The sequence below is a fragment of the Vitis vinifera genome, chromosome 12 (assembly GCF_030704535.1).
Source record: "Vitis vinifera cultivar Pinot Noir 40024 chromosome 12, ASM3070453v1".
In the NCBI taxonomy this organism is placed as follows: domain Eukaryota; kingdom Viridiplantae; phylum Streptophyta; class Magnoliopsida; order Vitales; family Vitaceae; genus Vitis; species Vitis vinifera.
In genome coordinates this window covers 14,268,485-14,294,548 of record NC_081816.1, presented here as the reverse complement: position 1 = coordinate 14,294,548, position 26,064 = coordinate 14,268,485, and the positions used below count along the sequence as shown (strand labels likewise).

The window sequence follows — 26,064 nt, the reverse complement described above, 5'->3', positions numbered from 1 at the left end:
GCCAAACCTGCCGAGAGGTTGTATAAGACATGACTTGAGTGAGAACATCTTCAGTGAGCGAAGCATTAAGGGTGGCGAGGATTAAAGAATCCTGACGAAGCCATTGAAGATCTTAAGGATTGGGAATTTTAATAATAGCACCTGTGTTGGGATGAGGAGCATCAATTTCTTAAGGTGGGGTTGGGATTGTGCCATCAAGGTAGCCAAAAACAGCTTGACCTCTAAAGTAGGGCAGGGCTTGAGCTTTCCATATAGGATAGTTGGAGGAGTTGAGTTTGACGCTAATAGTAAATGGAAGATTGGAGAGGGATGGGACAGTAGTAGTAGGATCAATAGAATGATTTGAGGTTGCAGAGGATGAAGAGGCCATTGAGGATCAGAAGGGAGTAGACGTCGGTCTTTTAGTGGCGCTGATCAATAGATTGCCAACTCCAATTTTACAGCATCGATCACCATATGAAATGGTCCATCATCACAAACCCGATTATAATTTTTTACGTGCCTTTGGTTGCACTTGCTGGCCCTATTTACGTCCATATAATCAACATAAGATGGACTTTCAATCCAAAACCTGCATATTTATTGGGTATAGTGTTGGTCATCGAGGTTACAAGTGTTTAGATGTGTCCACAAGAAAAATCTTTGTCTCACGTCATGTTGTCTTTGACAAATCTCTTTATCCATATACAAGTCCTGAGTCTATCGAGCCTACTCCAAAACCTGCTCCTATTGTTCTCCCACCAAATCTCAATCTATCACTCTCTAGCTCATCTGTTTTTGCAGGTACAAATGTTCAGTTTGCTGCACCAAGCCCTCTACATATGGCCTCGCCATCTCGTCCTCACACCAATCTTCATATTGTTTCGGGTTCTCCTACTAGGGATGTTACTCTATCTCAGCATGAAGACCATCCAGCACCTCTTCTCTTACCTTTTCCACCTCTCCCGCAACATCAGAATATACACTCCATGATTACAAGAAGCAAAAACAACATCTACAAGCCAAAATTAGCATCTGACTCCCATATTCGATATCCCATTCCCAAAGCACTTATGGCCACCATCCAACCACCAGAAAAAGAACCAACTTGCTATTCAACTGCAATTAAACATCACAATTGGCGGGAGGCTATGAATAAAGAGTTCGATGCCTTGTTAGCTAATGGAACTTGGACTTTGGTTCCTAAAACTCCTCATGCCAATCTTGTTGGCTGCAAATGGGTGTACAAAATTAAAAGAAAAGCTGATGGTGGTATTGAACGATTTAAAGCACGCCTAGTCACCAAAGGATTCCATCAACAGGAGGGTGTTGATTTTGGAGAGACATTCAGCCCAGTGGTGAAACCTACCACTATAAGGATGGTTCTATCATTAGTAGTCTCTCGTGGTTGGCATCTTCGAAAAATTGATATACAGAATGCTTTCTTACATGGCATCTTGCAAAAAGATGTCTATATGACTCAACCTCCAGGGTTCATTCATCCTTAATTGTCACACCATGTTTGTAAGTTGCAAAAATTGCTCTACGGTCTTCGTCAAGCACCACGAGCATGGTTTTCTCGCTTGATTGATTAGCTACAAGCCCTTGGTTTTATAGGAAGTCAGGCGGATCATTCACTTTATGTTTATCACCATAGCTCCACTCTTATTTATTTTTTAATTTATGCCGATGACATAATTATAACTGGTGCAGATATACATGACATTAACAAAGTGATAAGCTTGTTGCAGGACAACTTTGCAGTAAAAGACATGGGTGAACTGAGTTTCTTTCTAGGCATTGAGGCCATCTAAAGGGATCATGGTTTGTATTTATTTTAACGTCACTACATTCTTGATCTCCTTATACGTAGTAAAATGGACAAAGCAAAGCCCTGTGTTACTCCAATGTTGACTTCATAGCCCTTAATAAAATCTGCTGGCATACCTTTTCACAACCCTCATTTGTATCGAAGTGTAGTTGGCGGGCTGCAATATCTGTCTTTTACTCGACCTGACCTTACTTTTGCAGTCCATAAAGTTAGCAAGTATATGCAAAATCCAATGGAGCCACATTGGGCAGTTGTCAAACGCATATTGCATTATTTGAAGAACACCATTTCTCATGCTTTACTGATCCAACCAACTACTAATATTAAGCTTCACACATTCAGCGATGCAGATTGGGCATCCGATCGTGATGACAAAAGGTCAATTGGTGCTTATTGTGTTTACTTGGGCAACAATCTCATTTCATGGGGCTGCAAACAATAGCAAATTGTTGCTCGTAGTAGCACAAAAGCCGAATACAAAGCTCTTGCCAATGTTGTTGCAGAAATTCAGTGGATAAAGTCTTTGCTCACTGATCTTCGTGTTCCAATTGCCCATTCTCCGATTCTCTGGTGTGACAACATAGTAGCTACTTATTTAACCAGTAATCCTCTATTTCATGCTCGCACGAAACATATTGAAATTGACTTTCACTATGTTCGTGATCAAGTTCTTCGTGGCCAACTTCATGTTCAATTTGTTTCTACCAAGGATCAGCATGCAAATGCACTTACGAAGCCGCTGACCTCTAGTAGATTTCTTCTTCTGTGTGACAATCTCAGGGTTCATTCCTTACCCTTTCGATTGAGGGGGCGTGTAGAAGAACAGGTCAATGAGACCAATTCATCCACAAAAGACTCCTTTATCTCAGGAGTTCAAAGTCCCTCAACAAACTCCACTTGTTTAGGAGTATAGCTAACAACTTTTCAATTTCTATTTAAAGTTCTTGTATACGTACAACAGATATACAATAGAAACTCAATCCTTCAATTTTTTATCAACCAGAGTTTATTTTCTATAGTTGTTTTTAAATGTTTTCCCTTATTTTTTTAAGATCTATTTTAAAAATAATTGTATAAATATAAAAAAATATTAAACATAAAATACAAAGAAAATATATTTTTAAGAAATATTTAAAAATACATAAAATATATTAAAATCATTCTAATTTCTAAAACAAATTTTTGTTCTAAAAAATATTAGAGAACTATTTATAAAAACTATTTTCAAAAACTGTTTTTTGAAAACTATTTTCGAAAATATTATCAAACTAGTCATAATATTTTTAAATGTTTTTTTTTTTTCCTACAATCTATTAAATTCATGTGATTAATATAAAAGTATTTTTAAAGTTATATTAAATATAAAAGAAGTTTTTGTATAAGGTAAAATAGAACTTTTACAAAAATCAATATTTTTTTATTTTTTTATTATTATTATTTTTAAAGTCATGAGCTCTTTCAACAAAATTAGTGAACTAGACATATAAGCTCTTATTGAGCTTAAAAAATAATTTATAATTTCTCATTATTCAATTAAACATCAAACATGTTTTTGATTAAGAAGTGATTCTATATAATGGAATAGTATATACATATTTACAAGATAAAAAAATAAGTATACCATAATTATGTTTGAGAAGCATTTGGGAAAGTTCTCACGGTATATTGTATTATTCATAATAATAATAATAATAATAATAATTTCAAAGCTTCATCCAGGGTATTTGTTATTTTGAAATATTTTGTGAAGTTATATACACAAATTTTGTTCTCTAGAGAATTATTGGTAAAAGTTTAATTTTATTAATTTCGAAAATGGGGACAATGAGACTATTGGTTAGCGCTAAAAAAGGCATATCTTTTATATATAAGAACTGATTTTTAACAAAAATTGAATTATACTTTCAAGTATTAGTCTATTATAATGTTTTTTTTAATTAATTTTAAAATTTAATTTAACTTAAAATTAAATGGTGCTTAAGAGTGTTAAGTGTGTAGACCTCATTTTGTTCTAAGTCTTTTTTTTGTTGTTTTTGGAGCATATTTTTACCACCTCAGGAAAAGCTGACAACTAGTTTCTAGAGTGGGGATCGGTTTCTGGAGGAACCAAGCATGTTGGGACGTGTGGCAAAGGACTGCCATCTTGCCATGGTGGTGGTTGGGAGAGGGACGTTTCTGAATAAAGGATGATGGTTGGCATAGTGAGCTTGAGAGGAGGATGGCAGGAGCAGTGGATTAGGTTGGAGGACACGGAGAAAAAAAGAGAGAGCTAGGGAAAGATCAAGGAAGCAGGGGAAGGCTTTTGCTGAGTGGGGAAAAGCTACAGACTCAAGTGCTTAGAGTTGAGCAATCCTCCTATTCAGGTACAACCATCGTATGCTCTGTTTTCCCATTTTTGCATCATTCTGCTCTTTTATTTCGCTGATAGTTGGTTTTGATGATTGAGAGTGGGCATTAGAGATCATACATATCGGAGTCGGTCTACATACACTTTCTGTTCGTTTTTTTCGGTTTTTATAGAAACAGAAATCATGCTTTGTTTCTTTGCTTTGTTTTGGTCTTTGTTGTGTTTGAGAGTATCCCAGTCGCTGGGTTGGCCATCTTGGTTGGGGGTGTTTCTGGGAGAGCACCATGAGAGCCATTTTTCATGTTGTTGGAAATTTCCGGATGTTTGAGAGCCATGTGGACCACATTGGAATGCTTAGAGATGCTGATTGGAGTCTACAACAAAGTTGCAAAAGAAATGGGACAATATTTACCAGCAGCCGATACCCATCACCATACCCACATCATCATTTTTTAATACCCACTAACCTACGTTCAGCTCATCACCTCCTTCACCACACCACCCCCCTCACTCTTGGTTCACTTCCCTCCCCTTCTCACGTACATGGAGTCTTATGCGCATGGCCACCTTCATCTCATCATGCCTTCCACCATTCATTTCTCACTCAACTTCTTTCTTCTCCACTCCATTCTCTCATCCACAACCACAACAACAACAACAACCCCATTGTTTCAGTAGCCTAGCTCCACTGGTTTTGGACATCGAACCCTATTCGCCGCGCCGCGGTCGATGTCGGCTCCCCAGTTGACCACTCAGATGGCTTCCGTGGCGCCCCTGCCACTCTTACTAGCTAATCGTGACGCTCCTGTGATCGCTTCCGAGGTCGTCATAGAGGTCGACGAGTTCGATATCTGGAGCTCCTCCCACTCCGCCTTGCCCAAGTTCCGCAAGCCTGTTTCGAGTTCACGACTCGCGAAAAAGCCGTCGAAGCGTGGAGAGTCAGGCGATCGTAGCACCGTGATGGTCAGCTCGCTGCCGGTAAACATTCCAGACTGGTCCAAGATCCTTAGAGAGGATTACAGAGATAAAAATAGGAAAGAGAGAGCTGCAAACTCCAGTGATGCTAAAACTATGAGCTTCCGGTTTGCTGGGAGAGCTGTTTATATTGCAATATGGGTGGCTACTGGAAATGGTTTGCTGGGAACTTGGCATCAATGTGGTGCTGCTGGTGCTCCGCCTTTTCTATTTGTTATTCCTTATATTATGTTTGTACACGTTTGGCCAATGATGTTAAGGCCATATGTCATTTTTTTTTCTTATTTTTCTTCAACTTTTGATGCCAAAAATTTAATTTTCAAAACTTTAAATTGAAGATAATTTTTCAAAAGTCCCATTTTCAAATTTAATTTTCAAAACTCTCATTTTCAAAATTCCAATTTTCAATTTATTTTTTCAAAACTCCATTTTTTAAGTTTAATTTTCAAAACTTTAACTTTCCAAACTTTAATTATCTTTTTAAATTTAATTTTTCAAACTTTCATTTTCAAATAATTTCCAAAACTCCAATTTTTAATTTAATTTTTCAAAACTCCAATTTTTAAGTTTAATTATCAAAATTTTAACTTTCCAAACGTCAATTATTTTCAAATTTAGTTTTCAAAACTTCCATTTTCGAATAATTCTTCAAAATTCCAATTTTTTTAAAAAAAATTTAATTTTCAAAACTTCCATTTTCAAATAATTTTCCAAAGTTCCAATTTGCAAATTTAATTTTTTAAAGATTCCATTTTCAAATTTAATTTTCAAAACTCCAATTCTCAAATAATTTTTTAAAATTCCAATTTCTTTCAAATTTAATTCCCAAATTTCCAATTCTTAAATTTAACTTTCAAAACTCCAATTCTCAAACAATCTTCAAAATTTCAATTTCTTTCAAATTTAATTTCCAAAATTCCAATTCTTGAATTTAATTTTCAAAACTCCAATTTTTGAATAATTTTCGAGACTTCAATTTTCAAATAAATTTCAAAACTCTAGTTTTCTTTTAAATAATTTTAATTTCACTCTAATTTTCAAATATTTTTTTAATTCTACCACTTTTCATCATCAATTAAGGTTTTAAGCTGCTAAAAATCTCATTTTTAAATAAACTTGCTACATTTCCTTTCAAGTAAACACTTTTCTCAAATTTTCTTTGATTTTAAAATAATTTTTTGTTTTCCTTGATTTTTAATAAGCATGAATGAATTTTCGTAACTCCAAAAACAATGGAATTTGTGGGATTAATTCATGCAAAATCAATTAGGCTTTGGTGGGGGTCCAACATTCATAACATTTCTTTCGAAAATAATTCAAGTGAATTGCATGATTGATATTGTTTGATCTCGATTGGTTTTGTGTGAGATGTTTTACACTTATCATTGTGCACTAACCTTGTTTCATGATAGCACTTTATTGTCTATTGCCAAGGTACGATCTCACTCCCACTTTGCTTATTCTTATGCATGTTTCATTTTAGTATTTGATCATTTCATTAGTATCCATTGATTTCCTTATCAATTGCCATACTCATCTCACCTTATTTAGTAGAAACCAGTTTTTAGAGGGTTAGAGGGGTGTTATGACTCACCACCGTATCTTCCTAATAGGTAATCTGACCCTTGGACCTGACTTCAGTTTTCCACAGACCATCTTTTCCAAATAAGGAGTCACACTTAGGGTTTTATTTCTTATTTGGTTTTCCCTTAAAAATAAAACAAAAATAAGTGGCGACTCCAAGTCTTTTTTTAAAAATCAATTTTTCATCAAATAAAATAAAAAAATGAGTTTCGCCTTTGAGTAGGAACGCATAGTGCAAAATGCGGGGTCCACAAAACATTAAGTTGTTTGCTTTTCATGTGCTAAAAATCAACATCTAAATGCATTAAGAAAAATACTTTTTATACTAATTCTTATTGACCAAAAAGTTCAACATATTTTTACAAATCTTAAAATAATAGCAATTATTATAATAAATAATTTATCATTATCATCCTTGAAAAAATAATTTTTATTTTTATTTTTATTTTATATAATCAAAATAAAATATTTTAAAATTAAATATGGTTAAACTATTGTTGTGTGACTTAAATGAGAGGTGTGGCAAGTGGGATGCTGATAGGCAATTGTGATGATAATGGTAGTAGGGGCAGGTAATGAATGGGACAAAGCATAAAACTAAGTAGCTAGGATGAGATGAGATAAGGGATGAGTGTTGCTATCGTGTTTTACTAGGTTGAGGATGAGAGATGAATAAATTACTTCTTGTTTTAAAAAAGTCATATTTTGATTTTTTTTTTTCTATTCAGTGAAAAATATTTAAGAATAAATAATAAGTCAAATAAAAAGTTAAAAACATATTAATTGAAGTTTGAAAGCAAGTTACTTTCAACAATAAGTTAAAAAAACAAACAAAAGTGTGTTTTACCTTGAATACAAACTTGAGTCCTTTTGAGAGCTAGTGCATGTATTTGAGAAGAAATGCAACAAAATAAAGCGAAATGACAGGCTTTTTAAGGAATTTTGCAAGCAAGCTATATGTGCTAGGATGATGGAAGTGATGGGAACCCTGGTTTTCTCTGTTTTCATGCCCTAGATCGTATAGGTACATGCAATCTACCCTAGGCCTCTAGATCCTATACAATGAAAGCAAACATAACATTTTTAACATTTAAGGATCTAAATTAAAGGTTACAAAACACTTTACCTCCGATTTGGACGTTCCTAAATCCTTTCCATGTGGTGAAAAAGAAGAATCTAAAGGTCTTGTATGCCCAAGATCTTTCGCTCAATGACTCTAGCCATGATCTTGACACTCCAAAAGGTGGGCAATGGAAAAAAGGAAGGTTTGACTCTCTCTCTATAAAAATGAAATACAACGTTAAAAGTGATTAAGAAACCCTAACCCCTAAAGGGGTATTTATAGGATTCTCCTACTAAGTTTAAGTACATGAGCCCATATGGGCATCAATCACTTAATCTTACCCAAATTAGGCCTGAATTGATTAATTAACCTTACAAGACAATCTAATTAATTACACAAGAATACTGGAGTGCAATTGATTATCTTTAGTAAAATGTTGAATCAACTTCAAAATTTGATTATGAGGGAGCTAATACTCTTACGGGTCCCAATAGTTCTCATTCTAAGCTTATATACCATGATGACATGGTTTATGATGATTGGATTGGTTCTAGGTTCATTCTTATGCATAAGGGCATTTTGGTAATTATGCAAGGTTTTACAAGGGATAATAAACAAGTTCTTTGAATTGGGCTAATCGGTTAATTAGATGAACTTGTGTGGTTAATTAATCAATTAAGACTTGTTTTGAGCTAGATCAAGTGACCCAAGCCCTGGTGGCTCAAGTCACTTAAGCCCAATAGGGAAACCTTATAAATACCTCTTAGGGATTAGGATTTCCATCACTTTTTAGCGTAAAAGTTGTCTTCCACCTCCAGAGAGAAAGAGAAAAAGAGCCTAAGATTCCTCATTTCCAAAGCCCACACTTTGAAGTGTCAAGATCATGGTTTAAGTCATCGACCTGAATATTTTGGTGTATGAGACCTATAGGTATGTTCTTCACCGCTAGGAATTGATTTGAGAACATCCAAATCTAGGTATGAGTTTCAAATCTTTAGATCTTTATTCTGAAATGGCTTTTGAAGCCATTTTTTTTCATTATGTTAGATCTAAAGATCGTTAAGAATAGATGCATGCACCCTACGAAATTCAGGGTTCCTAACAATTGGTAATTAGAGCCCTAAAATGGGTTTTTGCATGTTAGATCTATTTCAGGGTGCTCTAACTCTATTTTATAGGGTATTATAATTTATCCCATAGCCTCAGGGATGAATGTCTGTGGGCTTTCAATATAACATGATGGTTATAATTATGATTAGATTCTTTGTTTTCTCTAGATTAGGTTGTACACCCCATAAGGGGTAAAAGATCTTTATTTGATTGTAATAATATTTTTTTTTCAATAGATGAGTTAGAAGCTCCATTATAGAAGCATAGGAATTTTTTTATAGTAAAAATTTCAGCTTTTTATATCCATTTATGGTGACCCAAGAGAAAAGAAAGAATCTTGAAGTTTCTTTTTTGTAATCCTATGGTGATTTAAGAAAAAAGAAATATTCTTGGAAGTTCTTTTTTTGAGATCCATGGCAACACAACGACATCAACTTTAACTTAAAATTAAGACTATCTCCCATGAGTTTCTTAGGGTAAGCCACATATGGTTTTGATGCTTGGGAATTTGGAGTGTCAAGATTGTGGTATAAGTCATCGATTAGAATATCTTGGGTGTATGAGACCTTCAAGCATGTTCTTCACAACTAGGAATTGATATGAGAACATCCAGATTCAGGTATGAGTTTCAAATCGATCTCTAGATCTTTATTATAAAATTGTTTTTGAAGCCTTTTTTTTTTTTTTTCAATGTGTTAGATCTAAAGATTGTTAGGGATAGATGTATTTACTCTACCAGATTCAGAGATAGGGAATAGAGAAATTCGGGGTTCCCAATAACTGGCATTAGAGCCCTAAGGTAGGTTTTTGTATGTTAGATCAGCTCTAGGGTATGCTAACTCTGTTTTATAAGGTATTTTGGTTTATTCCATGGCCTCAAGACAAATGTATGTGGGTTTTCAATATAACATGATGGATATAATTATGATTGGATTCTTTGTTTTCTCTAGATTGGGTTGTACACTCCATAAGGGGTAAAGGATTTTTATTTGATTGTAAGAGTATTTTTTTTCCTAATAGATGAGTTGTAAGCTCCATTAAAGGAGCATAAGAATTTTTATTATTGTAAAAATTTTAGTTTTTTATATCCATCTATTGTGACCCAAGAGAAAAGAAAGAACCTTGAAGTTTCTTTTTGTAATCCTATTGTGATTTAAGAAAAAAGAAATATTCTTCGAAGTTCTTGTTTTGAGATCCATGGCAGAACAATGGCATCAACTTTAACTCAAACTTGAGACCATCTCTCATGAGTTTTTTGAAGCTTAGGAATTTAGGAATCTAATGCTTTAAATGGATCACAATTCAAAGTTGAAATAAGGGAAAATTTGACCAATTGAAGCAAAGCTACACAAAGAGCATGATAACACAATGATGCTGACTGTGACTTAAAATTGGGGCTAGTCCTGTGAGTTTCTTAGGGCAAACCATATATAGTTTTCAAGCTTAGGAAGTTGGGAATCCAACGCTTCAAACGATTTGCAATTTGGAGTTTAAACAAGAGATATAGTTGATTGAAGCAAGATTGTGCAAAAAGCATGTTGTTTTAGGATTCAATTTGGGCCAAATTGTTTTTGGTTGTTGGGGCCTTTTCTTGGGCTCATTTTTTAGTGGTAATCGGGCCTTTTGGGGTTTTTCAATTTTTACTAAACCTAATATTTGGTTATAATGCTATTTTGGTAATTTGAATTTTGTCCTAATTTTAATTACCAAATATGCAATAAAGTCCATAAAGGACATGAGAAATATTTCTATTTAATTATTCCCTTGTTTTTATTATATGTTATCTTTATTAATTACATATGTGGCCCTAAATAATAATGGTATTCTTAATTGAAAATAAATTTTCATGAATTTTTCAAAATTAGAAAACTTATTTAAATTGGAATGTGCATCATTAGGAAATTTTATTTTAAGAAAAAATAAATTCGAAAAGGATCAAGAACTTTCTTTCCTTTTTAAAATTAATTTTTAGAGATTTTAATTTTATTTAAAATCTTCTCAAATCTTTGAGATCTCTAAGAATAAAATCTTTCTTTTAAGGAAAAACTTTTATTTTCCAAATCTTTATAAAATATTTTTTTTTTGCATAAGATTTCGAAATTAAAGAAAATAAATTAATTTTGGAAATTAGATAGATAATTTATAATTAAAAAAGTTAGTAAAATAAGTGTTCAAACTATTAGCCTAAGGGTTCTTCTAATTGTGTTTTGATGATAACAAACCATAGTCAAGTTGTTAATTGTTTTGAATTAAAAAGAATTTCAAGTTTTAGTTTTCAAAATTCAAAAGGATATTCGAGAAATTCATCAAAGGACCCAATGGATGCAAGATCAAGACAAATGGAAGACCCTTTAATCATAGAAAACATATGTAAGATGAATGCATGGGTGCACTTAGGATTTTCATATATTTTCATGCATCTTTAAAAACTTGGTTTATGCATCAAAGTTAAATTTCCATTAAAACCTGAGTTTTAACATATGAACCTTAGGCAAATCATTTCAAAATTGACGTATTCATTGACCAAAAGACCTTGCATAAGTGTTAGAAGTAAAAATGAATAGAAAAATATAGATTTTTGAGCAAAAAATGGTGAACCAATTGAGACACTAAACAACCGACTTAACCGATTAGGGTACCAATCAACTGGTTACGCTTTCCCGATCAAGGTCCAGTCAAGATCTGGTCAAGGCCTAATGGTCACCTGTCATGCATTTATTGTCCAATAGTTAGTCAACCGGTCGACCCCTTCTTTGATCAATCGAGGCTACTTTTTGGCATTTTGACTCCCGATGCTAGAAATCTATAAATTGAGAGCTTCACTTCATTTATGAGCTCACCGTGGACCCAGATTTTTCACATGCATCCCCACTCAATCGGCAAGACTTGCTTTTATTTAGTAAAAAATTAGTTTTGGAAAAGTCGGAGTCGCCACTTATTTTATTTTTATTTTAAAAGAAAAATAAAACAAAAAAGAAAACCCTAAAAAACGACTCTATAATTTTTGGAGAAGCATGTCTTTGAAAAACTCAAGTCTAGGTCCAGGGATTAGGTTACCTATTGAGAAGGTACCTCTAAGAGGTAGCACCCTCTAAGTCCTATAAAGGTCTCTACCGACTAAGTTGAGGGAGATGGGGCAATCAGTTGATTAATTGAGGGTACCTAGGTAGACTAAGGTGATTTTCAAAAAATAGCATGCAAAACAATATCAAATCACAATAAAGGAGAGTTAGGGTGCATACCTGAACCGCTTCTTAAGCACCATCAAAAGACATCAAAGGTTAGTTTGAAAATATGACACATAACATGCATTTTTATCAAAGATGATCAAACAAGCATCAAGGCAATCAAGTATGGCATCAAACATGGACATGACTCATGATAACATACACATTCATAGAATTTTAGAGTTGGAGGGTAGAAAGAGCGTACCTAATTAGCGAGCATCCACACCTCTATGGGAAACAAGGTGCATAATAATCTCACGTACCTCAAAGAGGAAGCACAATCAATCAGATATCAAGCAAACATTGAAGAGAATATCGTGGATGTCGGGCCCCACCAAAGCCCTAATTAATTTTGCATGATTTGATTCTTTGAATTCCATTGTTTGGAATCATGAAGTTTGTTCACGTTTGCCGAAAATTTGAGAAAATCAAGAAAATGGTTGAAAGTTAAAATAAAATAGTGAAAATGCATGCCAAGAGGAAAAATGGCAGTAAAAGATTTATTGAAATCTGGATTTTAATGTCTATGAACTCCTAAGGATGGGATTTTAAAGAAAAAAAGAGTTATTTAATGGAAAAGATTTTGAAATCCAAATTAAAAAAACGTGTAAGTTCACAAGAAAGAAAATAAGTAATAAGAAGAGGATGGTGGGCACCAAGGTGGCATCTGTATGGGTGAAGCCTGGAGACGTGACTGACTGCCTTGCTGGTGTTGAATCCCTGAATACATTCTGCTTTCTTTCGGCACTTTCCGGGACTCCCTGTTGTTCAAAGCTTTAGTGATATCTGGTGAGGGGTGAAGAGTTCCAGCAAACTTGAGTTGCTCTTGAGAAATACGGACCCTGGCGTAATCAGCTTTCCATATCCGTGTCTCCCTTGGATCCATGAGCTCAAACTGACACATAATAGGCCACCAGAGTGTGACTGATATGGTATGGAAAATGGTCCACTGCCCTGATGAGGAGAGTTCATGAAGCAAATCTAGTCACAGCTCTTCACTTTACTACTGACTTGAAGCAGTTACTGAATAGGGATTCTGGTGGGCATTTGATATCAAAGACATTACTGGAAGAGAGCTTGAGAGCTTCATTCAATCACGGGTGACAATGGAACTTAACAGGAAACGATAATTCCAGCTTGCTTAGTTGGGGTAGCTACAATTCTTGTTCTGTACATGACTGGCATTTTAAATATGCTCTTTGGTATGAGAGTGGGGAAGACACGAATGAGATTGCTATAAAAGGGCCAGTTTAGTCCTCTGGCTGATTTTGAAGTTGGTCAGACATCATCTCTGAGTCTTCGATGTGACTGGAACAAGAAAAAAAAATATCGTGGCAGCCGGGCTCTCTGTAGAATCAGTGAGAGCATAGGACTTCGAAATTATACACTTCAGGATTACCTCCTCAATTGATCCAACACTTACCAACACAAAAACTCTTACCCCTTTCTCTTGCCCTATACGATGGGCCTGATCCTCTGCTTGTTGGTTCATTTGAGGGTTCCAATCGCTGTCCAAAAATATCAGTGTCTGTTGTTTATAAGTTCAGACCAGGACCTCCAGCACGAGTGCTTAAAAGAAACATGAAGTAAGGAGAGTCCGGAGCGTTAAATTACTTTAGCTTGGTCCCCCTTCCTCGGTCTTTGTTGAGCCATCCAGTCTCAGATACTTGAATTCATTCGTTTGTAGATAGACTTCTAGAATGTCCATAAGGCGAGTCATCTGTGAGTAAAGCAGCACTCTATGCCCTGCTTTCTGAAGTTTTGGGAGGAAACGATCAAGTAGCTTTAATTTCCCTGATGCTCTGACCATCTCCTCATTTTTCTTTTGGAGTTCATCCATACTATAAAGCAGAGTCTTAGAATAATATGGAGTGAACACACTGAAAGACAGCATCTCACGGACTGGCTTAGCTGCAGGCATCTTCATGAAAAGGAATTTGTGAAAAAAACTTAGAAAATAAGTGTCCTTCAACCCTTGCTTTTGACAACAGATTCCATGTCTCATAATGTTCCCTCATATTAATAGAAAGTACATCATGTCGCACAACATCATAGAGATCTTGAACAGCGTTAACAGCACCCCTCACATAATCAGGCTTTTCCTCTTTTTTCAGTTCTTGCTAATGTTTGTCCCCGGTAAGAAGCCCAAAATCTAAGCTCAAGGACATCTCTAGGACTATCATAAAGTTCTGAATCTTGTGCATTCTCATCCCGATTAATCCGAGCAAGAAAGTTTTTCCACTCATCTGGAAAAATTTTCTGGAGTTAAAACAAAGTTGATATTCCATCCTCATTTTTCTTTTGGAGTTCATCCATACTATAAAGCAGAGTCTCAGAATAATATGGAGTGAACACACTGAAAGACAGCATCTCACGGACTGGCTTCATAGTGGAAAATGCTGAATTTCCAACGTGAGGAAAAAGAGAGCAAATGTGCAACCTGGAAGTAATTTGAAGCAGCTAGGGAACTCCAGTACATGTACATTCTGAGGTCAACATTCTCCAAACCCATGAATACTCGTCCATTCCCTGACCTGGTGCCTGTAACTTCCTTTAATCACGAATGCAGCAACTTGATTTAAAGCTGCTTGTATGTGGTTTTTCTGCCTGCTTTCTGGTTGCTCTTACAGCATTCTTATGAGTCTCGCATTCAATCAAATTTAGAGAGCCACCTCAACAGTTTCAGAACCTCTCTTGGCAAACTCCATGCCCAACATACTGCCGGTTTCAAAAGGAATTTGTTTATCATGCGCTGAATGCATGCTTCAGTTCAATAACCATCAGCTATGGATGTTACCATTGCTTCAGACATTTCATGATCACTCTTCACTCCAAGTTTAAGAATTTGGACGGAGAATTCAACAAAAGAAACCTATAACCTGTATGCATTGTGCCTTAGGATCAGTTCATTGGATGACATATCATATATACAACGCGACAAAATGACCAGTGCCTGATTCTCTGGGATAGGATAAAAGAACTCCATGCTAATCTTTTCATAAGCATGAACTTTGGTGTCATAATCCAGGCCACCCGTTTCCATAACAGAGGTCATATTCAATTCACTTATAAGATTTGTCACAGAGAGTACCGAAGGGTTGGTTTCAGCAAGAACACCAAGAAGATCACAAATGGTCAAACGCATATCCAATCCAGCAGAAATTAGAAGAGGAGAAACAACATTCAAAATTTTTGGAGAAGTTTCACTCCTTGAAACTGGTATAATATCTCGAATAACTTGCAAAGCTTCCAAACATGCATCAGAATTCTGAGCTTTCTTTCCTAAAAAGGGGAGCAAGTTATCAATGAATTTTCTTGCTTGCAATGGATCCTTTATATATTTTGACAACAATTTGAAAATTCTAAGCTCTGTTTCTCCAGGATATTTGACCAATATGCTTTTTGTGGCATTACAACTTTGGAAAAGACAATGCAAGCTGCGGATGAGAGTCTCAATGTTCGGAAGTAGAACATTTTTGATAGTGATGTCTTCGTCATCCAATTCACTATCAAGGTTCAACAGGTTCTTAATAAATTTAAGAACACAAGATATAATAGCTTCAGATGCTATTGTAATAGTTAAAATTGAAAATATATCAGCAACAAGATTCTATTCCCTGTGCAATAATGATACAAGATTGTGGCTTTTACCTAACATCATAGAAATCTCTCCTTCACTGTTTTCTTTGGTGGAGAGAGATCCATGAGACTTCTCTAGCAGATTCTGATCCAATTTTTGAGGTTCTACTTGTTCATCATTTGAAAATTCCAATATTGTTACTGCATTCTTGTGTGCATTTACGAGCTGCTCAAATACTGTCCCGAATGTCAAGAGCTCCTCATAGCTTCCTGATTGAGTTATCTGTCCAGCTTCCATAACCAGAATTTTATCAACTTCAGAGAGAAACTCCACTTGATGAGTCACTAGAATGACGGTTTTATGAGCAAGAGCAGCCATAACGCATTCATTGAAAGGAATTGCAGTTGTATGTGCATCTACTGCACTAAAGGGATCATCTAGGAAAAACACATCTGAATCACTATAGATTGCCCTTGCCAGTTGGATCCTCTGCTCTTGGAGTTGATGAACACTATCACTGAACACTCGGGTACATAAGAAACAACCTCAACCTCTGATTTTGGAACAAGAATATAATCAGGGATGCGGAAATCCTTCAAGTCGAACTCCGAATTAAAATATGCCATTACTGGAAAACGATTTCTGAGGAGAATACAATGTAGAAGGTAGATCAGATCCAAATCGTGTGGAGCAATAAGTATCATTTCAGAAAACTGGGCAAAATTAGGCCAAGGCAAAAGCTTCAGTAGGGCTTCAGTTTCAGACTTCTCCATAAATAATCAACAAATTCAGGGATTTTCTATATTCTATGAACCAGAACTGACACATGAAAGATGCAAAATTGGATGAATCATTCATCACTGATTTCTACAGCAGCTGACTTCATTGATGACCATCATTCGCCTCACCCTCCACAAGGACTAACTTGGGTTGCATTAAAACCATTCTGAACATTTCCTATTGTGGCAAGAGTGGCACCTAACGAAATATCAAAGCCAAAAGGTCCTCATGCAGTATGGAAAATCAGTTTCTTTATTTGCTCTCAGACCACAGGAAAGTGACATCTGGCGGTCCGTCACATCCTTGGATAAAGATGTTTGATAGAGCTGAGTTCGCCATGTGTAAGGAGGTCTCATTGCTATAAAACGATTGGGAACATCACCAAATTCAGATTCTGATGTATCGATACTGAGAGAAAGTGCATTGCTACAGGTAATTAGATTCTTCATTGTTTCTACTGATGAATATAGTTGGAAGTGGGACAGCTTCTCATCCTGAATAATACTCTCAGAAGAAAAGTTCAGGCTCCTGTGATTACCTACTTCTTCGCCTCTTCAAACGACCGCAAAATTAATTCTTTTACCCTGCCTTCATTAAATATAAAAGCCACTGTATCATGTTCAGAAGAAGAATTCACTGCCATAACAATCAATCCAAAGCTAACACTATCATCCTCACTTTCTCTGTTACATTCACCAATAAACAAGGATCCATCAATCTCATGTTCCAAATTACTCAAATCAGTACTCAACTTCACATTCTGCACCCCAACAACAGGAACATCTGAATCAAAATTATGAGCACCACTCTGCCTGGAGATTGCGTTTTGAATGCGTATTTGAGTAGGCTGATGGAGTGGAAATTAGAACACGATCTTTTCAGCATTTATATCTTTTCCATGAACTCCAATTACACATTTTACATTTTCAGTTGTATGTGATTCCCCACGCAGTTCAACTGAAGAAGATACCGCAAGCTTACTAGAAATATCTCCCTCATGATGGCTTCCACTTCCATAATAATTACCTTCAGAAAGTTCATTGGTTTCCTCAGATGACAGAGAAGTGTTCAAGTGACTAGTTGAAATTTCACTATTCAATTGGTTCCCACTTTCCAACAAATCATCATTTTTCTTCACAAAACTGCTCTTTCCATAAGTCAGCTGCGCATGGGAGGTTATCCTCTGCTCTAATATGGCACAATTTTCTGCACCTCTGTTGCTGACTTCAACAGCATGCTCCGACCCAACTCATCATAGGCACCTGGGTCCTTGACAGTAGTTTGACTTGGAACAATTTCTTCCTGCCCAACATATTTTAATAGCATTTCAACATATTTTGAGGATGTAGCCTCAGACTAAACACTGTTCCGCCAGGATATAGAGCAAGATTCCGCAGCGCTTGAACTAAACTCCATTCCACTACTTCCCCGAGAGAAATCCTCAATCCACTGGTTGTCTTCTTGACTTTCAATGCCGAGAAAAACCTCAATTTCAACCAAACTATCAAACCTTAGATGCCCATTTTTTACCGTACAAAACCCAAAGAATGCAGATTCGTCAATCAATCACAAATATACGAGGAACATCTTCATAGTTTAAATCCACGAACATTGAACCCAGAATGCCACAAACTAAGAACCTTCAGGGACTATGATAACCTCTGCATCTGTCTAACCCCAAGAAACCCCGTTTTACACAGCCTTTATAAAGTTCCCACCTTTCTCGGAATATTCATCCTGGGCAGTCTCCACCCGATTACTTGGCTTCCCTGCTATGGTTATTCTCTGAAAATCCTCAACAAAATCGTGAATCCCTATTTTCCTTCTTCCCCTGTTCTCCATGTGTGCTGCCAGTCCCCTTTTTGAAAACCTCCTTTGTTCTCTTGCTTTCTTTTCTTGTTCCTTTTTTTTAAAAAAGGAAATTTTCCTTTCTCCTACTAAAAAAATCTGCCACTTTCCTTTCTCCAAGATTCTGGTTATCCTCCTTCCAAAAAGAATGCCATCCCGTTTCCTCATGCAAGAAATAAAATAAAGGTAAAAATAAAAATAAATAAAAATAAAAATAAAATAAAATAAAGATTAACATAAAAAAATATCATGAAATTGAAGATCAAAAGAAATTTAAATCACGCACCTAAAAAATAAATAAATAAAAATAAAGTAAAATAAAATAAAAACAAAAATCAAACACATGCAAGCCATACAAGCCATGTAACCACAAAAAATATGAGTCATACAACCATGCAAAAATACGGGTCATGCAACTATACGAAAATATGAGTCATGCAACCGTGCAAACCATGCAGAAACATCTATAGGTGACCTACGGTGCCTAAGTGCGCTATCCTAAAAGTGTATCTAAATGAGCTGTCCAAAAAAGAAAGGAAAATCCTAGACTTAACTCAAGATTGCCAAGGGTCACAATAAGGGATAAGATAAATCCCTCAACTAAAGTCTCCAAGATGACTCAAAAAAAGTAAGTAATATGAGTAGCAATGGGCCACCAGGGAACTACTGTGGAGCATTGGAAGTGAACTTAAAGACGTGCTAAAGGGACAAAATTGAGGGTTTACAAACACCTACATTTATTTGTTTACCTACCTGTTCTTCATAAAAAAAACTCTCATTCTTTCTTTGGTGCATTAAATCTCCACTTGCATATTCTTTAGTGCACCCTTCTGATTCTTCTTAGCATATGAGTTGTATTTAAGCCCTTGTTGAGCTAGGTTGAGAGATTTAAATTTGTTATGTAAGTGTTAGAAGCTTCAAGTAAGTAGAGACTTGAAGGGATTATGTAAGAGCCCATTGGAGTCAGAATCTAAGTGTAAACGTATTGGAAGCTTGGTTAAAACTTCAAGTATAGTGGAATCGTCACTCAATTAGGAGCTTGAGGAGAGTGGACATAGACAAGGGCTGTTGAACCACTATAAAATCTGACTTTGCTTTTTCTAACTTTATTTCTTTATATTTGTGCTCTTTTGCTTAAATATATTGTGTTTGAAAAGGTTTTTTTTTTTTTTTAAACCCAATTCACCTCCTCCCCCTCTTCTCCCCTCCTCCTCATTCTCTTAGGTATTTTCTTAATTAAGATTAGCCTTTATTTTCTCAATTGGTATCAAAGTTAGGCCTCTTGTTTAAAACTTAATCATTTAAGAGGACATGACTAATCCATCAAGCTTATCTCACATGGAAAGTTTTGCAACTAATAGACCTCTTTTTTTTTTTTTTTACGGGAATTAATTATCTCTATTAAAAAACTAAAATGACTTGGTTTCTACAATCAATTGATTTAAACTTATGGGATATCATTGAAGATGACCCAACTATTCCTTCAAAACTAGTTGATGGAGTCATGGTTCCAAAACCCAAACAAGAATGGGATGGGCGTGATAGAAGAAATTTTCAATTAAAGGCTAGAGTCGTTTATAGTTTGCAATGTGTTATAGATAGAAATGAATATCATAGAATTTGTCAATGCAAATCGGCTAAAGAAATTTGGAGATTACTTGAAGTAACTCATAAAACAAATTAAGTTACAGAGTCAAAAATCAATTTACTTGTTCATAGTTATGAATTGTTTTTTATGAAAGATAATGAAACTATTGTTGAGATGATCACTAGGTTCACCTATATTGTAAATGGTCTTGAAGCCTTGAAAAAAACCTACAAGGAATTGGAGAAGGTGATGAAGATCTTGAGGTCACTTCCATCAAAGTGGGATGCAAAGGTCATCGCAATTCAAGAAGCCAAAGGCTTAACAAAGCTATCTTTGGAGGAGCTCATAGGATCATTGATGACATATGAGATCACTTTGGCAAAGAAGCAACAAGAAGGAGAAGACAAAAAGAAGAAGAGCATAGCTCTCAAGCTACGACTAAGGAAAAAGAAGAAGTTGAAGAAAAAAAAAAAAGTGAAGACTTAGCCTTCATCACAAGAAAGTTCAACAAGTTCACGAGGGGTGAAAAGTTTAGATATATTTGTTTATCTACCTGTTCTTCATCAAAAAGCTCTCATTCTTTCCTTGATGGATTAAATATCCACTTGCATATTCCTTAGTGCACCCTTGTGATTTTTCCTAGCATTTGAGTTGTATTTGAGCTCTTGTTGAGCTAGGTTGAAATATTTAAATTTGTTATTTGAGTGTTAGAAGCTTCAAGCGAGTAGAGACTTGAAGGGATTGTGTAAAAGCCCATTGGAGCCGGAATCCAAGTGTAAAGGTGTTGGAAGGTTGGTTGAAACTTCAAGTATAGTGGAACCCTCATTTTGTTAGAAGCTTGAGGAAAGTGGACGTAGGCAAAGGATGTCTAACCATTATAAAATCCAACTTTGCTTTCTCTAACCTTATCTCTTTATATTTGTGCTTCTTTTGCTTAAATATATTGTGTTTGAATTTTTTTTTTAAAAAAACCCAATTTACCTTCCTTCTTGGGTATTTTCGTAATTAAGATTGGCCTTTATTTTCTCACAAACCTTTTTAAAAAAAAACAATATTTTTTATATTCTTAGTAAATTTTCAAGAGAAATTTTTTTCTAAGATTATTTATTTAAATTGTTTGTTGCTAATGAGAATGTTATTCCTTTTTAAACCATCCACTTGATTATGTATAGGTGGTTCTCTAGGCTCCCCCTCCCCAACCCCCCCCCCCCCCCCCCCCCAACTCTTCCCCAAGAAAAGGAGAATTACACCTATATAGTCCTCCAATCTCCTCCCCCTCTAAGAGGATGAGGAAATTATTTACTTTGGATATAACTAGTTCAAGGATAAAGAATAAAAGAGCAATTATTTTAGCATAAGAGTCTTAGTTTAAAAGAAAAATAATAGATTTGAAAAATCTCATGATAGAGAATTTATAATCAGAAGGGTTACCAAAATATTTTTGAAAACTTTTAGTAATTTAATGGAGACGTAATCCAAAATGCATTGTTTTATTCCTTTTAAGGACATAAACATCTTTGGAAGTTTTTTTATAGAGAATATATTATCCATTAAGAAATTATTAAAAAAAGTTGTGATTTTGGTAGTATTTAGTGAAATAAATTATTATGAAGTTTTCACGAGAATATTTATTACATTGGAATGGTGTAAGGATAAGAAAAGTAAATTTGTGACAAATTTTGAATGTGAGAAGTTGAAGTTCCTTTCTTGGATAAGTCACTCTCAAGATTTTCAAAATCTCATAAATTGGTAATTTCCTTATTACACTAGAGTTTTTAATTTGGAAAATAAATATTTTGAAAATTTTCATGAGAGATAATTTATAATTAAAAGACTATTACCAAAATGCTTCGTAATTTGATGGAAATAAATTTCTTTGAAACATTTGCTAAATAAAACATTTATTAATTGGAATTGTATATAGAATGAGAGTTTTAGAAAAATAGATTTAAAAATTTTGAGAGTAGATATTTTATCAAAATTCATTTTGAAAAATATTCTTATGGAAATTTTAAAATTTTCATGATTGACATGCTCCTATTACAATAGTTTCTAATTAGGAAATGAATATTTTTGGAAATTCTTAAAGTAGATAATTATAATTTTTAATTCTAAGATAGAATATGAGGAGATGAAAAAATGTTACATTTAAAACAATTTTAAGAATTACTTAAGAGTTTCACAATTTTAATAATTTTAAGTTTTTTTGACTTGAAATAGTTTAATATTAGGAACTAAGTTAGAATTGAGGGAAATTTAAAAAAAAATAAAAAATGGAAGAGGGTATGAAGAATCCTCACATTCTTCGTATCTTTCTCATATTCTTCATACCCTCCTCATTTTACATTCTTTTTAATTATAATAATTTTTCATATGAAGTTACAATAAAATAAATTAATAAAACAATATTAATTTTAAAAATATTAATTATTGATAGAAGATTTTAAAATAAATTATAAGATTATAAATGATTATTTTGACATGTTTTAGGGTTATAAGTTTGTGTAATAAAATAAACAGAAAAGTGAGATTTGATTCACTAATATGAAAATATATAGTAAAAAGAACCTCAAATATTTTAAATTAGTATTAACTTCATCTATTTAAAAATAATTTAAATACATGCAATTTTTAATGAGTCATCCAATTATTCCCAAAAATGTCATTTTACTTGCCATGTCATTTAAATCAATTGATAATTTCAAACAAATGCCCCGTAAGATTCTTATTTTAGTTTGCTAAAAGTTTAGGAAATTGTGGACCCCGCATTTTGCTCGATGCGTTCCCACTCGATGGCGAAACTCGTTTTTTATTTGAAAATGATTATATTTATTGAAAAAAAAAATGACTTGGAATCGTCACTTATTTTTGTTTTATTTTTTTTAAGGGAAAAACCAAATAAGAAAGAAAACCCTAAGTGTGACCCTGAAGGAAAAAAACGGGTCTGTGAAAAACCAAGTTTAGGTCCGAGGGTCAGATTACTTATTGGGAAGGTACGGTGGTGAGCCGTAGCACCCCTTTAAGCCCGTATACATACGGTCTCTATTAAACTAATTGAGGGAATTGTAGCAATTAATTGGTTAATTATGGATACCAAGAAAAATAATCAATATACAAGTCCTGGTGAGAATTAATATGTACAAAAACAATGATGAAATCTAATTACAAAAATACACAAAATAAATAATAAGAGAATTATGCAAAATGATTTATTGAATTAAATAAATAAAAGATATTAAAAAAAGTTTTAAAGAAATTTCAAAGGATTTTATTAAAAATGATTTTGAATTAATGATTTCCATTTATTTACTTATAAAAAGAAACAATTTATTTTCTCAATTTTTAATTGTATACAATTTAAAAAAAAAAAAACTATTTACACTTATTGTATCAAAAGAATTCATTACAAAATTTTAATTTGGGCGCAAAAATCATTTTTTTACTTGCTTTTACTAAAAAATAATGATTTTTACAATTTTATTTACAAAAGTATTTAGATTCATTTTCATTTAAAAGAGTGATTTTTATAAATTATTTAAAATGACATGACTTTATTTACAAAAGAATTTTTAATTTAAAAGGAAAAAATAAAAATAAAAGTAAAAATAAAAATAAATAAATAAATCATCTATTTCTAAAAAATGACCTTTAATCCAATTTTAATCAAGTAAAAAGAATTTATTTAAAAAACATTTTTTTTGGACAATTTTATTGAAAATTAATTTTTGGGACAACTTTATTTACAAAACAATATTTGGAAAATTTTTGTTAAACAAAGAAATTTTTTGACAAATATTATTTAAAAACAAATTTTCAAATTCCATTAAAAACATTTCTTTTGGATTTTTCTAAATGTATTTTTTTTATAAATAAATAAAAAATAAAATAAAAACTTTCTTCTATTAATAATAATATTTTAAAATTGTTGTTTTATTAAAACACATTTACTGACTTCTTCCTCTCATTTAAACAAAATTTCTAGTTTGTTCGATGTTCAATTCTGTACACACTCAATAAATACATGCGAACGAATATTTATACAAACTAATAAAAATAAAACCAAATAAAAAGTGAGAAATAAAATATATACCCAAATAAACTACTTACAACAAGCTCCACGTGTCATCAATTCGTACTCGACCAATAAGATTGCAGAGTGGATCCATGCAAAAACAAGAATAACACAAATGTAAATATCCAGAGATATATAAAATCCTAAACGAATATTCAAACCCAAATTCCAATTTCAAATTAGTCTCATAAATTTCGTCAATTAAAATGAGTCCAAATTACTATAGGTCTTAACCTAGAACATCCAAATTAATAGTCAAAGATACAAACACAATCAATCGAACCTAAAATTGGGTAAATTAAAATAAATTCTACTAGACCTAAATTTAATACTCCATAATTTAAGTCTAATTAAATATACACCACAATTGTCTCATGTCTAAATTAAACAATTCAAATTGGTCAAACTCATATCAAATATTCAAATAATCAAACAAATCTCACTCACATTATGAGCCCCAAAATCCACATCAATTAACAAGCCCAAACAAATAACAACTTAACAATAGGCCTAAGTCCAAATAAATAGTATGCAATTGATATGATCTAAATATCCTCAAATTAATCACCAAATACAACATGCCCACAAACCCAAATTAACAAATTTCAAATTAATTCACTAACAATAAATGAAATCAAATTATGTATTAATCTACCAATAACAAATCAACCTCAAATTTCATATTAATTCAGCAATCCAAATTTCACAAACAACGGTTACTATTAAAATTAAAGAAAATAACAACAACAACAATATCAATAACAATAACAATGACAATAATAATAATAATAATAATAATGAAAACGGATGGGATGGGGAAGTGAGGGAATGAGGGAGCGAGAGAGAAGGGGAACGGGCCGTCGGCGGCGACTGGCCGAGGCTCGCCGGCGACAGTGGGAGATTGGTGGGTAAAAAAATGGAAAATGATTGGAAGAAAATGAGATGAAAGGGGAGAAGGAAGGATCCTGGTGCCTTTGGAAGTCGGGTATGATGGAAGAGGATAAAGAAAGAAAGAAAAAAATAAAATAAAAAAAATGGGGGAGAAGTCTCGGTTCCTGGCCGTCCCAAAATGGGTGTTCCGGGAAGGAAGAAAATCAAAGAAATAAAAAAGGCCCTCCCCAGCTGTGAGGAGGAGAGCCCAAAAAAAATAGAGGAGCCCCCTCTGCCTCCCGTAGCAGACTCGGGAGAGGAAGGAGAAGAAGGGGGCCCCCAAAAAAAATGGCAGCCGTCCTTGGGAATTGGGGCTGCCCTTCTTGGGAAATGGGGGGAGAAATTGGAGGGAAATGAAGATGGAGGGGGGGCCGGCCAAAGGGAGTTTTTGGGGAAGAGAGAGAAGAGTGGGAGGGAAAAAATTGAGGGAGAAAAAAATCAAAATCAAAATAAAAAATCCAAAATAAAATAAAAACTAAAAGTAAAAATTGAAAAGGAAATGTGAAATGATGGCCGATGGTGAGGAGAGAGAAGAAGTGGGTGGGTGAGGGTAGGTGAAGGAGAAAGGAAGAGAGAGGAGAGAGGAGAGGGAAAATAAAAATAAAAATAAATAAAATAGAATATAATAATAATAATAGTAAACAAAATAAAATTAAAATAATTTTAAAAATAATAATAATAAAATAAAAATAAAAATTAAAGGATGAGTGGACAAAAAAACACATATAATTAGGATTTAGAATTTATTGACAAAATTGGGCTCAAATTTAATGTAAAAATAAAATTGGGATAAATTTTGGAATCTACAAAAATATTGTGCAAAAAATCATTAATATATTTTTTTCTTTCCTAGAATTTTAAGAGGAAATATTATCAAACAAATCCTATTTAATCATAATTATTAATTCAAAAAGTAATAACGTTGTTTATTAAATAATAAATAATAAACAATAAATTTAATAATATATAATTATTTTAATTATGATTAGTTTATTTAATATAAAATAATTAATTAATTAATTAATTATTTTTATACTATATATCAAAGTACAACCATAGTGTAAAATATTTTATATTTAAAAAAAACTCTTACAATAAATAGATGAAGATAATATTAATTTAAAATATTTGAGGTTCTTTTTTCTATATA

The 26,064-nt window shown here is 33.6% G+C and overlaps 1 protein-coding gene across 1 annotated transcript; it reads left to right on the top strand.

Moving 5' to 3' along the window:
- The first annotated feature begins 4,090 nt into the window (after positions 1–4,090).
- LOC109123477 (uncharacterized) lies at positions 4,091–9,860 on the top strand. Its single transcript, XM_019223389.2, has 2 exons — positions 4,091–5,372; positions 9,840–9,860. Exons 1-2 carry the CDS (start codon positions 4,887–4,889, stop codon positions 9,858–9,860), a joined length of 507 nt encoding a protein of 168 aa, XP_019078934.1. The 5' UTR covers positions 4,091–4,886.
- Positions 9,861–26,064: the final 16,204 nt, after the last annotated feature.